The sequence below is a fragment of the Physella acuta genome, unplaced genomic scaffold (genome assembly GCF_028476545.2).
Source record: "Physella acuta isolate Inbredline_101_S28 unplaced genomic scaffold, ASM2847654v3 ptg000592l, whole genome shotgun sequence".
In the NCBI taxonomy this organism is placed as follows: Eukaryota; Metazoa; Mollusca; class Gastropoda; family Physidae; genus Physella; species Physella acuta.
Genome location: NW_026732111.1, coordinates 1,032,767 through 1,051,395, shown reverse-complemented (window position 1 = coordinate 1,051,395; position 18,629 = coordinate 1,032,767). Strand labels below are relative to the sequence as shown.

Genomic DNA, 18,629 nt, shown 5'->3' with positions numbered 1-18,629 from the left:
TTAAAGCCTAAATCTTTTTTTTTTTTTGAAACTTTAAGTTTTAATTGCTTGAAATGTTTAAAAGATAAACTTGAAATACTGAAAATATTTTAGATAATTGCCTCGGTCACTGCCCCCTCCCGCACCCGATTGTAAAAAAAAAAAAAAACTCCCCTTTTTTCCTAGACTTGCAGTATACAGTTACATTTTCGCTACATTTATTCACCCGTTGTGCTGGGAATATTTAACACGAGAACTGAGTACAGATAGGTTAGCATCGATTATTATTCGTCAAAGTAATAGTTCTGTAACATTTTTTTCACCAGAAAAAAGTATATTTACCGCTTAATCATCATTGTTTTAAGATAATTATTTATAATTTTTTCATTGTATTTTTTTTTCAAAGCACACTTACCGATCAGATGAAAATCTGTAGACAGCTTTGAAATAGTATTTTCAATATTTTCAAGCTAAATTAAAATACAAGTAAAATTATATAAATGAAATAATCACGTAGTTACGAACAACATATAATAGCTTCACTGACAAAAATTGGATACAAAATAATTTAAAGCTGATTTATAATTATAAATTTATGAACAAAATCAGATGGTATTGGCTGGTCTAATAACAGAGTGTTAGTAATTAATGCATTATTTTATTTTTTTAAAACTTATTACAAAATACCTTCTTCTTTCTTTCTTCTCTAGTTTCCAAGTTCTGGTTAAAGATTTGAATGAGTTTTTCAATCGGCATCAATCTTTGTTGTAGGAGTTTGTACATCACATTGTGCTATATGGATTAAAACAACTGACGTACATGTTAATTACTTGTTATAATTCAGTTATAATATATGAAGGTGGTAAACCGGCAAGTAGAAGTATAATAATTTAATTAGCATATCGAATGTTTACCTTTGATTGGACCGTCTCAAGTTTAGTTGATGTATCGATTACGTTTTTATTATCTTCTGTAAGGAAACAATTAAAGCTGAATGCCTTTTAATTTCACGAGTTATACTGTCTGCTTTCTTTGTGTGATCTTGCATCTCTTTATTTATTTTTTGTACGTTGTGTTCATTTTCTTTCATATCGAGTGACAGTTTCTCTAGTGTTTTGTTTGACTTGGTTTCTTTTTCTGTTAAAATTTTAATTTCTTTGTTCAGTTCCTTTACTTTTGCTTTTACTTTTTTTTTAAATTCTGCTTTTGTTTTTTAGTCAGTTGTTCAATGTTTACTCCCATGTCACTCTGTTCTGTTACAAAGTTGTCTCTCCATTGTTTTATTTCTGATATGTCATCTGTAGACTTGTAATTGGCGTCTTGTAGACAAGATATAGCTGTCTCTATCTGCTCAAGTCGACTGACGTCTTGTAGAGAAGATATGGCTGTCTCTATCTGCTCAAGTCGACTGACGTCTTGTAGAGAAGATATGGCTGTCTCTATCTGCTCAAGTCGACTGACGTCTTGTAGAGAAGATATAGCTGTCTCTATCTGCTCAAGTCGACTGACGTCTTGTAGAGAAGATATGGCTGTCTCTATCTGCTCAAGTCGACTGACGTCTTGTAGAGAAGATATAGCTGTCTCTATCTGCTCAAGTCGACTGACGTCTTGTAGAGAAGATATGGCTGTCTCTATCTGCTCAAGTCGACTGACGTCTTGTAGAGAAGATATGGCTGTCTCTATCTGCTCAAGTCGACTGACGTCTTGTAGAGAAGATATGGCTGTCTCTATCTGCTCAAGTCGACTCAATATTTCTAAGGCAATAAAAAATTAAGTCAATCGCAACAGTAATAAAGTTTGAAAATTATTATATGTTACATTTCCTTTAAGAAAATATATTTAAATCATTCATCTTGAAAATATTTATCTTACCATAATTTTTATGTTAAAATATGTGTGTATAGATACCTGATGGTTTATAGAGTTCGTTAAGGATTTGACCTGTTGACTGACTAGTGCCACATTTTTCTGTTGCTGTTGTTTTTGAGGTAGACTGAGATGAAAATGACCTTCCATCATCTACACTTTCTTTATTTTCGTCTTGTAATTTTTAGTAAACAGAAATTATTTTAAATATGTGTAATAATAATATACGTGTAGTTTTGCTCAATAAAGAATAGTTTTTAGTTAAAGATTTTTTTTAATTTGTGTATGCAAAATACTTTCTTCAGGAATTATTTAAATTATTAATGGCATTTGATGAATTGAAGTATATCAATTTTAAATAAATAAAAAAATCCATAATTGTCCAGATTTTACTGTTATTATTTGCATTACATTATTGATATTTAACTGATACTCCAGAATATCAATTAAAGTAAAACACAATGGTGTTTTAAAATATTTACCTAACATGTGAGTCGCTTTATCCAACAAGGCCAAGGTAGCTGATTCAAGTTCTTGACATAGATCACAGTATGTCAAAGATTTGTTGTCACTTTTATCTTCCAACCAAGTCTTACTTTTTTCTACAGCCTGACGACATAAATCATTTTGTCTTAACGTTAAAAATGTGTGTGTCAGTATGTTATTTGAGAACATTGTGTGTTTTTTAATGTTTGTAGTTTTTAAATACTTTACGCCATCTTTATCGTCAACAAGCTGAATATAAAAAGCACCAAGTCAATGATTCATGCAGGCAGAGACAATAACCACTTACAGCTTGCAAAGCTTCAACCATAGATTTCATGACGTGTATCATTTCTTTTAAATAGTTCGTGTGTTCTGTAACATATTTGACTTGCACTCTAGGACGCATCTGAATTAAACAGAAACAGAATTCACATAATAGAACATACGTTGGGATTTACAATAAAGTTTTAAAATAACAAATCTTATCTCGACATCGAATAATCAAACAATTCTTATACACTATACACATGGAGTCAATGCCGTGTTTTATTTAAACATTACTTAAAAGAATGGATTTCAGAGCATTTAAATGGAATTAACTCGTTTGTAGTCTTGTGATTGGTCAGTTGTCTAAACTATTAGGCTTGTAAAAGTGAAGTTGATGGAAATTATGCTGTTGTGTAAAGCATGGATTTTACATTAACGTGGCTATTTTAAAATATAAACTCACATTTGACAGAAGAATAAAACAAAGTTTTATTTGTTTTTGCCTTTATCTTAGACACTTTAAATGCATACTCACACTTGACAGAAGAATAAAACAAAGTTTTCAGTTTTTTAGCCTTTGTTTTAGACACTCTAGTTCCAGTAGTAATAAACTGTTGCTCCGCTTCAATAAACAAAGTATCACGTCAATAACGCAAGTCACCTCTTTCATGTAGTGATGTCTGAGTTGGATGTGTACTTTTTACTGACCCGTTCTTTGGCTTATGTTCCTGTCCTTTATCTTTTTAATAAACATATAACACATTTTAATAGCGTTATCATCTATTTGACACATAAAGTGACTTTATCAACTATATTTACTGTGTGAAGGTATGATCAATACATGGCGAGTATGCCTGTGTGCTAGCTGATCGTGTATGTCTAGGTGCCTGTACCCTACTATAGGTAGTACATCAGCCATTCACTAATTTATATAAACAATTTCGTCAGCGTTGAATAAATAGTTGCATTACAGATCTGTAAAATTTTACAGGCAAACTGTATAAGCAATTGTGTACTTAAAATGACTTAATGCAAGTTAGGATATTAAAAACTTTCTCATCACATATGTTGTTTCAAATTTTGATATGCAGGCCCTTAAATGTATGAATTTAGTATTTCAATATACTACATAATTTAATACCTCTTAATAAGCAACAACAAGAAAACAAACCTACACCTTGATTTTATTAAAATAATGTTCCAATTAAATAAATGTTTATCAAACAATAACTAATGCCATTTGTAATTTATACTCTGATAAATGCATTGTAAAATTACTTAGAATATATTTTTTTTTAAAAGCAAATTGCTAAGATATTTTTTTATCTCTAAATAATGTTTTTTTCTTAAAGGTAAATGATGATTAAAATGTGTGACAAATTACATAGCCATCGGGTCTTGCATCAATTTGGTGCAGGACTAAATCGCAGCTACTCACGACGTGTGCGATAGTTACCTCTAAACTAAGTTATTAGGGGCATCAGGTAGTATCCCTGACCCTATGTGCAGGACGCCACTCAACAGACCCCTGGTGCTGAGATAGTGGCTGGGGAACACTGGGAGCCCGATCGCACCCTTTTCTCTGTAGTTTTCTTGTACTGGGCGTGTTGTAAAACAAAATATCACATCCACCAGTACCCAACTGACAGTAAATTTATAGGCTTACATTCATGTATTATAACTAAAGTCGTCTGTTTAGTGCAGGGGTCGGGAACCTGCGGCTCTTTTGATGTCAAGGTGCGTCTCTAGAGTTCCATGCACACTAATTAATAATTGTATTATTTCATTTTCAAAACTCATAAAAATATTATACTGTAAAAAAACTATTTTAAACAGGATTGTTATTTTATTCAGAATGCATTCCCTCTACCGAAGTATTTAGTTATTGGTATCCTACGGTGGAGCCAGGTACTGGACTGTGGGGAACAAGTAGGGTGGAAGATAAGCACTGGGAGAACCGAAGGACAGAAGCGACCGATTCAATCATCAAACCTATATCTAAGCCAGTTAGTCAGTTGAGGGCTGCTTGGCTATGGGGGACACCTCCTGAGCCAGTGGTGACCATAAAGAAAGTAAAAACGAAGTTATTGGCTTCTAAAAAGGATTGAGATTGTTCTATCGTTATATTATTTGATTACTAACTTAATCACAGCAGAGCTAGATAAAACACTTTTTGGTCGAAACATGTTTTTCTATAAATCAATATTAGTTCATATTTAACAGTATTTATTTCCAATAAACAATTAAATTTATTTACCTAAACCTAAGCAAATACCGAAATATTGGAACAATAATGTTTGTGGCTCTTTAAAAACTGGGAAATATTGTAAATTGTAACTTTTGGCTCTTTCGTCTCAAAAGGTTGCCGACCCCTGGTTTAGTGTAATGTGCACTTTAGGCTATATACAGAGGTATTAATAAATATATTTTAAAACATGTTTTAATAATAACCATTCATCAAACACACAAGCCGACTATTCTCCCCCACAACTTGACCACACAACAACGACAAGCCACACAGATACACATATGGACTCACACAGATACACATATGGACTCACACATGGTTAAAGATGAAATCACTAATATCTACTATCAACAGACCCGTGTATGTAAGCCTTACATTTGTGACATCAACGTAGATAACAACACACCGGTAACTACTGGATCAATTCTTTCTACTTTTCAACTTGTGTGGGAACCTAACGGCAGTCAAAAAAATCAGACATTAGGAAAACTTGTAGCACCAGATGATGGTGACTATCTTGTTATTGTAACTTTACAGGAGCGTGAAGATAAACAAATTACAGTTAGTGTTTTAAAGGGAGATAACAAATTGCAAAAGCCAATTAGTGAAAAGTTTGCTTAAACCTCTGCTTGTGGCTCAACTATTGTTGCCATGAAGAAAAGAGAAACACTTTACTTTAAGGTGCATGAATCAGATGCGGAAGCCATGCTTCAAGCTGAGAGTGGGTTCAGTATTGTTATATTATAATATGTGCTTATGTACACAAATAAAAATGTGTCCTGTTTCGGTGTTTTAGATAATAACTTTGTAATCAGTTCTAGGTCTAGAGTTTGATTGTGTTGTTTCTATCTAGACTAGTATCAGGATATCTTCAACAAATTGTGTGTGTTACTAAGTGTCGTGTAATGTTGTCAACAGTTTTGGTTATCGATAGAGTTTGATTACATGAGGAAATAGTCTTCGTGAATTGAACCTACTTATATTGATTATTATTACTAAATAGGGGCTATGCGCTCTATTTCACGCTAAAACTGCATTCAGCAGCTGTTATGAGTTTTCTCCGCTAGATGGTCCAAACTAACGAGCCTAATCTGGCAAGGGACTAAAATCGCGACTTTGTTAGCAATAATCAGCTCTTTTACCTAAACAAGGGGATAAATACGTGGCGGTGTGACGTCATTGACACATTAGACATGGCGTCGTTAAATATTTTTGTGTTTGGTATAGTATTCATTTATAATTAAAATTCATACAAATGAGAATTGAATATTTCAATAATATTTTACAATCCATATTTAAATAAAACAGACCAACAAGATGTATGTTTGCAGCTAGACTCAACTAGACCCATGGGTATTCTATACTAATGTAGCTAGATCCATGCTACTTCAATGTTTGTAAACATTTTGCTGTGGTCAGTTCTGCTGAGTTATTTGTCTTTATTGAGCTCTGTGGCGAACAGATGTAAATGTTAACGTGGATCATCTTCTTAATCGCCATGAGAGATGTTTGATATGTGAAACCATGTAAGCTACAGTGCTTTGTTTTTTATAAAAGAAAAGACAAAATGAAATCAAGCTCGGGTAGGTTTGTTTAATTTAACGTAACATTTATTTCTCTACTTAACCCTAACCCAAAAGACTGAACTAAACCTTTTTAAATCCCTAATCAAACCCAGATCCCATCCCCACACACAATTCATCTCCTTATTTCTTATACCTGCCTAATGTTTTTTACATTTATTAAACTTGTGTAACACAGGCGGTGTTGTATGTATAATTTAGATAAATCAATAGACAGAGTCAAGATATTAGTTGATTAACGTTGTGTTACGGACAACACAGCTCAACTATATGTCTCTTAGTAACAGGGTAGCTTGTCCGAAATGCATATTATATATATATATATATATATATATATATATATATATATATATATATATATATATATATATATAAATATATATATATATGTATATATATATATATATATATATATATATATATATATATATATATATATATATATATATATATAAATATGGTCTATATATTGTCAGACTTATGTATAGTCTACTTATGTGTGCGTGTGTTTGCGTAGGTGTTAATTCACATACACTGTTACTGACTAGAATCACAAGAGCGGTTTTTGTTTCGAGAATAACTGTAATTTATTTATTTTTTACCTTTAAAAAAAACAAAAGTTATTGTCAGTATCTTTCAAAATATTTACAAATTCATAACATGAATTAATTTTTTAAAATATATCTCACACATATTTAAGTTACCCAGTAAACTTATTCTATGTTTTTAATAGTTCATTGTGTTTGTCCGAAAATGCGGATTTCAATTTCAAAATTTACACACAAAAACTGGGGTTTTGTTTTTAACAAATACAATGATACACATATAGCCTACATAGAAACAAAAGATTTAAAAAACTGATGTATCTCATATGTTTATTGGGGGTCCAAAATCAAACAACTGCTGCCTTGTAGTTTTTTCTTGGTTGGACAAAGGCTATGGAAGTAAACCCAAAAAGAAAAGCAGGCTGAAATCGGAGTCAATGACCTCAATGGCGCATAACCCATTTACACGTAATCCTTAATTGTGATGGAAACATGGTCGAGTCGGAAAAGCTCATGGTTGATAAATTCGAACAAAGTCTCGAGTTCAAACTCTCTGGCAGATAAGGCTCGATCCCTCCCAACACTAAAAATTAAGAACGAAGAAGAAGAAGAAAGATATGTTTATTGTGGTCACGTACAATATATTAATTGGTGATCACATTGAAAAAGTTAGAACTGTATAATGATGACTAAAAAAACAACATACAAACCATTAAATGTTTATGTACATGTAGTAAGTTGTTAGCGTGTGCTTAACAATTTGGTTACATGTTTTATTGTTTTGAGAATTTACCATCAACCATGTTTTGTGTTGTACTTCTATAAACTAACGATAGTAAAACTACTGTAGCAGGATAACTTTGCGCCTTGATCTGATTGAATCACTTTAAAGTAAAGTTCTTGACCTTTCTTCATGTCAACAACCACTGACCCAGCAGCGCTAGTGGCGGCACATTTCACTTCTATAGCCGTACAGCACCTGCCTCCAGCCATCACACCAACTCCAATCTGTTTATCTTCCCTTTCATTTAGACTGACACAGACAAGATATAAACCATCATGGGGTGATACAAATGTTCCTGTTGTTTGATTAAAATGTTGACCGTTATATTCACGTACATCCCAGAATCTTGAAATAATTAATCCAACACTGACGGGTGCGAGATCAAGCGCCACATGACAAGCATATCTGTGACCTACACGTGACTCTGTTGATTAGAAAACATATGATTAATTTTACGAATGTTCTGACTACTTGATCCATAATATTTGTAAATTGTCGTTTCATTAGTTTATGTTATCATCTCATTATATGTGTTTTGTAAAACATAAACTGTATATAAGAATCTATAATGTTTACATAACTTTGTCCAAGACCATAAATTGAAACACTAGACCACTAGTTTAGTACGGTCCTTAGTTTGTGTGGTGTTAGTTTATCGTTTCCCACGTATTGACCTTACCAGTTTAGCAGGTCAATTAAAACGTCACAAAACGTACAACAAATGTTTAATACGTTATGCTAAAACCGGGTGTACGACAAATTCCCGAAATACACTTGCGCGAATGCCGTTTGCCCCTAGGCCGATTTCCGAATGGACACTTTCCCAAATGAACATTTCTTAAATACCAAATAGACATTCTTAATCAATTCAAGTTTGCCTTTAGGATAACACAATTCTTGGCATAAAAACAAATGTGTTTATATTTTTGAAAATGTGTATACTTTTAAGATTTAACATTTAATGTTTGAAAATTGAGATATTGCTGTAAAAAACGTTGTTCTTTAATAATGTAATGCTATGTTGGCTGCGGTGTTTTTATACTCTCTTGATGTAAGTTTTGAAAACCTTGTATAGCCGACGTGTTGCGGTGGTTTGATAGCGTTTATGACACGGTGTAGTCGGCGCGGCGTCTCGTTACATTGAACAGAGACGCGTTTGTTTGATTTATTTTGTTATGCTTAACTTGTGTGATGACTATTTCACAATTGAATGAAGCGAGCCTTAGGCAGCGAATTTAAAAACTAAAGGTAGTCAATTATATTTGATCTTCATTTAATGCAGCTTGTTTAGATAATGTGTTGAATCTATTACTTAATACAGAAAGTGAGAATCATTTTAAAAACATCAGATAAGTGAAAATTATGTTTTCGTCTTGTTTTATAGATAGCAAAAGATGTAGGCCCTACACTTTCTATAATATAGGAAATACTAATTAATTCATAATGCATGCTTGAAGATATTAAACAGTATTTTGTTCCCTTTCAATTTGGTAAGACATTTATTTAATTATCAAAATTTCACATTTAAGTTGATTTAGAATGACTATTTGGTCATCTGTAATGTTACCATTTTTCGGGCAAAAGGTCTTCGGGTAAGTGGCTTTTGGGCATTTGTCCCATTCGGGCAAGTGTCCGTTCAGGCATTTGTCCCATTCGGGCAAGTATCAATTCGGGCATTTGTCGCATTCGGCTATTGACCATTCGGGCAGTTTAATTGTATATGGATTATCTATTGAAACAAGAATTACTAGAGCTAAAATTGTTCTGTTGTACTTAATAATGACCGATAACAAGATCTGCATAGTCTACCTTTAGTATTTTTCATTTCAGGTTAAAGTCAATTAATGAGAGAATAAAATGTGACCATCACGAACGAACATCACGTTATGGTCTGTCTGACTAACGAACATCGCTTTATGATCTGTCTGGCTAACAAATATCACGTTATGGTCTGTCTGGCTAACGAACATCACGTTATGGTCTGTCTGGCTAACGAACATCACGTTATGGTCTGTCTGACTAACATCACGTTATGGTCTGTCTGACTAACATCACGTTATGATCTGTCTATCTAACTAACATCACGTTATGGTCTGTCTGGCTAACGAACATCACGTTATGGTCTGTCTGACTAACATCACGTTATGGTCTGTCTGACTAACATCACGTTATGATCTGTCTATCTAACGAACATCACGTTATGGTCTGTCTGGCTAACGAACATCACGTTATGGTCTGTCTGGCTAACGAACATCACGTTATGGTCTGTCTGGCTAACTAACATCACGTTATGGTCTGTCTGACTAACATCACGTTATGGTCTGTCTGGCTAACGAACATCACGTTATGGTCTGTCTGGCTAACGAACATCACGTTATATTCTGTCTGGCTAACGAACATCACGTTATGGTCTGTCTGGCTAACGAACATCACGTTATGGTCTGTCTGGATAACGAACATCACGTTATGGTCTGTCTGGCTAAGGAACATCACGTTATGGTCTGTCTGGCTAACGAACATCACGTTATGGTCTGTCTGGCTAACGAACATCACGTTATGGTCTGTCTGGATAACGAACATCACGTTATGGTCTGGCTGGTTAACGAACATCACGTTATGGTCTGTCTGGCTAACATATCGTTATGGTCTGTCTGGCTAACGAACATCACGTTATGGTCTGTCTGGTTACGAACATCACGTTATGGTATGTCTGGTTAACGAACATCACGTTATGGTCTGTCTGGCTAACGAACATCACGTTATGGTCTGTCTGGCTAACGAACATCACGTTATGTTCTGTCTGGCTAACATCACGTTATGGTCTGTCTGGCTAACGAACATCACGTTATCGTATGTCTGGCTATCAAACATCACGTTATGGTTTGTGTGGCTAACGAACATCACGTTATGGTCTTTTCGTGAAAGAGAATGGCCAATATTTGCAAGTCGGGAGGGTGGTGAAAAGGAGAGAAAGGAGAGATATTGAACAGAGGTAAGCAAAAGTTTTAATTTGAATACAGATCGGTTAGCATCGTTTAGTGTACGTCATAGTATTAGTTGCGTAACATTATCACCACTAATAAAGTATATTTACCGTTAAATCATTATTGTTTTAAGATAATTCTTTATTTAGTTTCATTTTTTGTTTTTGTTTTTCAAAGCACACTTACCGATCAGATGAACTTCTTTGGACAACTTTGAAATAGTATTTTCAATATTGTCAATCTAAATAAAAACAAAATATAAATTATATAAATGAAACAATCGCATAGTTACGTTTAACTTCAATAGCTCTACTGACAATAATTGGAAATGGCAACTTGTAAGAATAAAAAATAATTTAAAGATGTTTATAAATATAAATTAATTAACGAAATCAGGGGGTATTAATTGGACTAATAACAAGGTGTTAATAATTAATGCGTTGCAGTTTTATTTTTCTATTACACAAATTTCTTCTTTATTCTTTCTTCTCTAGTTTTCAAGTTCTGGTTTAATATTTGAATGAGTTTGTCAATAGGCATCAATCTTTGTTGCAGGAGTTTGTACATCACACTGTGCTAAAGGGATTATTTTTAATTTGACTATTTCTATTGCATATTAAAATTGCTTAGATTAACTTATGCCTTAAAGTTAGTTTCAAAATCAAAAGTATGACTGGCAAAAAATGTAATCAACCGACTTTTAATTACATGTTACAATTTGGTTATAATATATAGACTTGAAAACTTGAAAGTAGGTGTATAAATGTGTGCCTAATTAATTATAAATGTGAATGTTTACCTAGGATGTATCGACCAACGGGTCAGTTGTAGGTTAGATAGATATAGGTTAGAATAATCTAGAATTAGGAGAGAGTGCGTGCTTGAGTTGAGTTTACCCTAAGGTATTGTTAACCCCGATGTGTTGATGTATTGTTATCCCAAGGTCGAATGCGATATAAAAGTTGGAGTGAATGGTTGCCAGCGGTTAGTTGGTAGCGATTAGGGCGTGGGATACTCTGTTATGTGAAGAATTGAGTCCAAATAAAATGTATACTATATGTGTAACGAATCGTTGTTGAGTTGAATCGAACCCGGACGTAACACAATATTTTATTAATATATTTTTCAAAAGATATAATCTGATCAGAATGTCTTTTAGTTTCTTGGGTTATACTTTCTGTTTTATCTGTGTGATGATGTATTTCTTTGTGTAAGTTGTTTTTATATTCTTTCATATCTAGAGACAGTTTCTCTAGTGTTTTGTTTGACTTGGTTTCTTTTTTTTTTTAAACTTTCAATTTCTTCGTTCAGCTCCTTTACTTTGTTATCGTTTTCAATCATTTGTTTTATGTGGTTTTTAAAAGTCTGTTTTTTTTTCGTTAGTTGTTTCATGTTTACCCCCATGTCACTCTGTTCTGTTACAAAGTTGTCTCTCCATTGTTTTATTTCTGATATGTCATCTGTAGACTTGTCATTAGCGTCTTGTAGAGAAGATATGGCTGTCTCTATCTGCTCAAGTCGACTGACGTCTTGTAGAGAAGATATCGCTGTCTCTATCTGCTCAAGTCGACTGACGTCTTGTAGAGAAGATATGGCTTTCTCTATCTGCTCAAGTCGACTGACGTCTTGGAGAGAAGATATGGCTGTCTCTATCTGCTCTAGTCGACTGACGTCTTGTAGAGAAGATATGGCTGTCTCTATCTGCTCAAGTCGACTTAATATTTCTGTGGCTGTATAAAATTAAGTCAATCGCAATAGTAATAAAGTTTGAAAATCATTATAATATGCTACATTTCCTTTAAGAAAATATATTTGAATCATTCACCTTGAAAATATTTTTTTAACTTAATTTTTTTTTTTTGTAAAAATATGTGTGCATAGATACCTAATGGTTTATAAGGCTCGTTAAGGACTTGATCTGTTGACTGTCTACGGCCATGTTCTTCTGTTGTTGTTGTTTGTGAGTTAGACTGAGATGAAAATGACCTTCCATCTTCAACAATGTCTTTATTTTCCTCTTGTAATTTTCAGAGAACATAAATTAATTTAAATATGTGTAATAATAATTTAGTTGTAGTTTTACATAATATTGAATATTTATTAATGTAAGTTTGTGTGTTAATTTTTGTATGTAAAATACTTTCTTTAGAATTGATATAAATTATTAATGTTATTTGATAATATGAATCTAATATATAAAGCTCAGTTCCGTATGTAATGAATATATTTGTCGTTGGTCTTGGATGAATTTAAGTGTTAGAAAATTATCGTGCGCATTTGTCTAAATTTATGAGCTAAAAAATTACTATTGAAAGTGTTGGGAAATAATTTTCATTTTTCAAATTATAGTAATAATTGTCGGCATGTTCATTAAACACAAGTTTAAAAAAAATATAATCTTTCACAAAAATTCTAATTATGTCTTTATTTAGTCCTATAGCACTTACTTCCCTTTGATAAATTAGGAAAACACAATTACTTCCCTTTATAAAACCATTGCATTTTGTGGAAAATAATTTACTTTTTAATTACTTTGTTTTGGTGTTGGGAAAAAAAAATTACATAATAAGCGGGGATTGATCAAGTGCATATGTTGTAGGTATTTTACGGATAAGCTTGGAGTATTATAATTGTTCATCAAATTGAAACAGGCGCGTTCGTTTAAGTGAGTGCAAAAGACTATGAATAAGTTGGGGTACTATAGTCGTTCATTAAGCTAAAACAGGTGATTCCGCCCCGGGCGTTTATGTTCGCGTTAGTGTTTTCTTTGTGTTTAGGTGGGTTTGCGTTAGTGGTTGCGTTTTGATTTGGTTCGTTTTTGTTCTTTCTTTTTTCGTTTTTGTTTGTGTTTTTTTGTTTGGGTTTGTATTTGTGTTTTTGGTTGGTTTTGCGTTTGGATTTGGTTTGTTTTCGTTTGCTTTTTCGTTGTTTTTTTGTTGTTGTTGGTATTGGTGTTTGTGGTTGGGTTTGTTGTTAGGTTTTTGTTTTCGTTTTCTTTTTTGTTTGTTTTTTCTTTGTGTTTGTATTGGTGTTTGTGGTTGTGGTTGGGTTTGTTGTTAGGTTTTTGTTTTCGTTGTATTTGTAATTGTAATTGTGTTAGCGTTATGTTTGCGTTTTGTTGTTTTGGTTGGTTGTGGTTTGGGTGGGCAATGCCGGGTTTATGATGATTACTTAACACACAGGTAATGGTCTTTAACAGAAAGGTTTTTCACAGAAGCCAGAGCAGGGCCTGGCCGGGACGGCTAGTATATATTAATTTTAAATAAATACAAAACATATTTAATTGTCCAGTTTTTACTTTATTATTTGTATTAAATTATTGAGATTTAACAGATTATCAATTAAAATAAAAGAGACATATTTTAAAATATTTACCTAAGATATGAGCCGCTACATTCAACAAGGCCAAGGTAGCTGATTCAAGTTCTTGACATAGATCACAGTATGTCAAAGATTCGTTGTCACTTTTATCTTCTAACCAAGTCTTACTTTTGTCTACAGCCTGCTGACATAAAACATTATGTCTTAGCGTTTAAATGTGTGTCAGTATGTTATTTGAAAAAATTGTTTTCTTTAATGTTTTTAGTTTTTAAATACTATACTCTATCTTTATCTACAACATGCTCAATATAAAAAGCACAAAGTCAATGATGAATGCAGGTAGAGACAATAACCACTTACAGCTTGCAAAGCTTCAACCACAGGTTTAATGACGTGTATCTTTTCTTCTAAATAGTTCATGTGCTCTGTAACATATTTGACTTGCACTCTAGGACGCATCTGAATTAAACAGAAATTCACATACTATAACGCATTTATAATGACGTTTTAAAATAACGAATCTTTTCTCGACATCGAATAATCAAAGACTTGATTTTTTTTATATAAACATTACTTAACAGGAATGAATTTCAGAGCATTTAAAGGGCATTAACTCAAGTTTGTAGTCTTGTGATTGGTCAGTTGTCTAACCTGTTAGGCTTGTAAAAATGAAGTTGATGGAAATTATGCTGTTGTGTAAAGCATGGATTTTACATAAACGTGACTATTTTAAAATATAAACTCACTTTTGACAAAAGAATAAAACAAAGTGTTCAGTTATATAGCCTTTGTTTTAGACACTCTAGTTCCAGTAGTAGCAAACTGTCGCTCTGCTTCAATAAACAATGTATCACGTCAATAACACAAGTTACCTCTTTCATGTAGTTATGTCTGAGTTGTATGTGTACTTTGTACTGACCCGTTCTTTGGCTTAATTTCCTGTCATTTATCTTCTCGATAAGCATTTGACACATTTTATTAGCGTTATCAACCATTTTAAACATAAAATGACTTTATCATCTATATCTACTGTGTGAAGGTATGATCAGTACATGGCGAGTAGGCCTATGTGCTAGCTGATCGTGTATGTGTAGGTGCCTGTACCCTACTATAGTTAGAACATCAGCCGTTCACTAATTTATATAAACAATTTCGTCAGTGTAGAGTAAATAGTTGCATTAACGATCTGTAAAATTTCACAGGCAAAGTGTAAAAACAATTGTGTATTTAAAGTGACTTAATACAAGTTAGGATATTAAAAACCTGATTTTCTCATCACATGTTGTTTCAAATGTTGATATGCAGGTCCTTAAATGTATGAATTTGCTATTTCAATATACTTCTTAATTTAATACCTCTTAAAAAGCAACAACAAGAAAACAAACATACACGTTTATTCTATTTAAAAATGTTCCAATAAAATAAATGTTTATCAAACAATAACTAAAATCATTGGTAATTTATACTCTGATGTATGCATTGTAAAATGATTTAGTATATATGTTTGTTTTTTTAAAGCAAATTGCTAAGATATTTTACTTATCTCTAAATAATGTTTTTTCTCCAAAAGCTAAATGAATATTAAAATGTAATGTCAAATTACAACGTCATCCGGTCTTGCATCAATTTGGTGCAGGACTAAGTAGCAGCTACTCCCGACGTGTGCGATAGTTACGTTTAAACTAAGTTATTAAGGGCATCAGGTAGTATCCTGACCCTCTGTGCAGCACGCCACTCAACAGATCCCTTGTGCTGAGATAGTCGCTGGGGAACACTGGGAGCCCGATCACACCCTTTTCTCTGTAGTTTTCTTGTACTGGGCGTGTTGTAAAACAAAATATCACATCCACCAGTTCCCAACCGGCAGTACATTTATAGGCTTACGTTCATGTATTATAACTAAAGTCGTCTGTTTAGTGTCATGTGCACTTTAGGCTACATGCATAGGTATTAATAAATGTATTTTAAAAATGTTTTAATATTGACCATTTATCATACACACAACCCGCCTATTCTCCCCCACACCTTCATCACACAACAACGACAAGCCACACAGATACATACGTGGACTCACCCATGGTTAAAAATGAAATCACTAATATCTACTATCAACAGTGGCCCGTGTGTGTAAGCCTTACATGTGTGACATCTACCTAGATCACAACACACCGGTAACTGCTGGATCAATTCTTTCTACTTTTCAACTTGTGTGGGAACGTAACGGCAGTCAATTTAATCAGACAACAGGAAAACTTGTAGCACCAGATGATGGTGACTATCTTGTTATTGTAACTTTACAGGGGCGTGAAGATAAACAAATTACAGTTAGTGTTTTAAAGGGAGATAACAAATTGCAAAAGCTAATTAGTGAAAAGTTTGCTTAAACCTCTGCTTGTGGCTCAACTGTTGTTGCCATGAAGAAAGGAGAAACACTTTACTTTAAGGTGCATGAATCAGATGCAGGACAGTGGGTTCAGTATTGTTAGATTGTGACTTAGTGTTATTATGTAAACAAATACATATTTCTCCTGTTTTAGTGTTTTAGATAATTGCATGAAGTTATGCTTCAAGCTGGGAGTGGGTTCAGTATAGTTAGATTATAAAATTGTGTTCTTGTGTAAACAAATAAACCTTTCTCCTGTTTCAGTGTTTCAGATAATAACTGTGTAATCAGTGCTTGGTCTAGAGTTTGATTGTGTTGTTTCTATCTAGACTAGTATCAGGATATCTTCAACAAATTGTGTGTGTTACTAAGTGTCGTGTAATGTTGTCAACAGTTTTGGTTATCGATAGAGTTTGATTACATGAGGAAATAGTCTTCGTGAATTGAACCTACTTATATTGATTATTATTACTAAATAGGTGCTATGCGCTCTATTTCAAGCTAAAACTGCATTCAACAGCTGTTATGAGTTTTCTCTGCTAGATGTCCCCAGCTTACAATCCTAATCTGGCATAGGGACTGAACTCGCGACTTTAGTGTCAGCAATAATCAGCTCTTTTACCTGAACACGGGGATAGGGACGTGGCGGTGTGACGTCATTGGAACATTAGACATGGCGTCGTTAAATATTATTGTGTTTTGTACAGTATTAATTTATAATTAAAATTGACGTATAAAAGTGAGAATTAAATATTTCAATATTATTTTACATCCCGTATTTAAATAAAACAGACCGACAAGATGTATGTTTGCAGCTAGACTCAACTAGACTCATGGGTATGCTACACTAATGTAGACAGATCCATGCTACTTCAATGTTTGTAAACATTTTGCTGTGGTCAGTTCTGCTGAGTTATTTGTGTTTATTGAGATCTGTGGCGAACAGATGTAAATGTTAACGTTAATCATCTTCTTAACCGCCATGAGAGATGTTTGATTTGTGAAACCATGTAAGCTACAGTGCTTTGTTTTTTATAAAAGAAAAAGACAAAATGAAATCAAGCTCGGGTAGGTTTGTTTAATTTAACGTAACATTTATTTCTCTACTAAACCCTAACCCAACAGACTGAACTAAACCTTTTTAAAGCCCTAATCAAACCCAGATCCCATCCCCACACACAATATATTTCCTTATTCCGTATACCTGCCTAATGTTTTTACTTTCTCGTATATACGTAGTATAGAGAAAGTATTGTAATCGTGCAAAAAAAAATCGAGATTTTTACAAATCTCGACGTTTTACACCTCACTGATACGGAAAAACATAATTTTGCAATCTTGTCCGTATGTCTTTGTGTGTGTGTGTCTGTGTGTCTGTGTATCCGTGTGTAAACACGATAACTTGAGTACCGTTACTGCTAGGTTGATGAAATTTCATATATAAGTATTTTATCAAAATCGTAGATCCGTATCAACTTTTGAGAGATTTCAGATAACCGGAAGTGGTACTTTTTCTACTTTGAATTTTTCAAAAGCCTATAACTTGAGTACTATTTCAGATAGATAAATGAAATTTCAAATGTAAGTAAGAGATCTAATTCTCTACCTTCTGTTAAATTTTGAGTAATTTCCGTTGACCGGAAGTAGTAATTTACGCTACTTCCGATTTCTCAAAAAACTAATGTAAATTTTAAAAGTACTAATAATATTGCGCACTATTATGCGCTTTTTTATTTCGCGTTCACTTGGTGTGCAATTAATTTGTCTACGAGATTTTATTCTATTTTTAAAACTTTAAGTATTTAAAATGGATTAAAAATCATGTCTATAGCCCGAGTTCCCATCCCCTGTTATTTTATATAAAAATATTCGAGAAAGTTTAGCGGAGATCAATCCCGGTTTATTTACTTTTATTAAGCTTGTGCAACACCAGGCGGTGTTGTATGTATAATTTATATAAATCAATGGACAGAGTCAAGGTATTAGTTAATTAACGGTTGTGTTACGGACAACACAGCACAACTATATGTCTCTTAGTAACAGGGTAGCTTGTCCAAAATGCAAATTATATATATATATATATATATATATATATATATATATATATATATATATATATATATATATATATATATATATGTATATATATATATATTATATATATATATATATATATATATATA

The 18,629-nt window shown here is 33.0% G+C and overlaps 2 protein-coding genes across 5 annotated transcripts in view; both read right to left on the bottom strand.

The window, feature by feature from the left end:
• Positions 1-18,629, bottom strand: part of LOC131947433 (structural maintenance of chromosomes protein 2) — a 151,125-nt gene that overhangs the window by 88,999 nt on the left and 43,497 nt on the right. The window lies entirely within an intron of this gene.
• On the bottom strand, positions 395-14,958 carry LOC131947356 (uncharacterized). Of its 4 annotated transcripts, none has more exons than XR_009387872.1 (7): positions 14,810-14,958; positions 14,424-14,522; positions 14,118-14,247; positions 1,888-2,019; positions 894-1,733; positions 667-771; positions 395-449 (listed from the first exon to the last, which is right to left on the bottom strand). XR_009387872.1 is itself a non-coding variant. In XM_059308553.1 (7 exons), exons 2-7 carry the CDS (start codon positions 14,520-14,522, stop codon positions 7,794-7,796), a joined length of 1,137 nt encoding a protein of 378 aa, XP_059164536.1. In that variant the 5' UTR covers positions 14,810-14,958; the 3' UTR covers positions 7,388-7,793. The 4 variants fall into 4 exon arrangements, 2 of the variants coding, with proteins under 2 accessions (XP_059164536.1, XP_059164537.1); XR_009387873.1 differs by having other exon boundaries at positions 14,118-14,244; XM_059308553.1 differs by lacking the exons at positions 395-449; positions 667-771; positions 894-1,733; positions 1,888-2,019 and adding exons at positions 7,388-8,182; positions 10,929-10,983; positions 12,141-12,472; positions 12,628-12,759.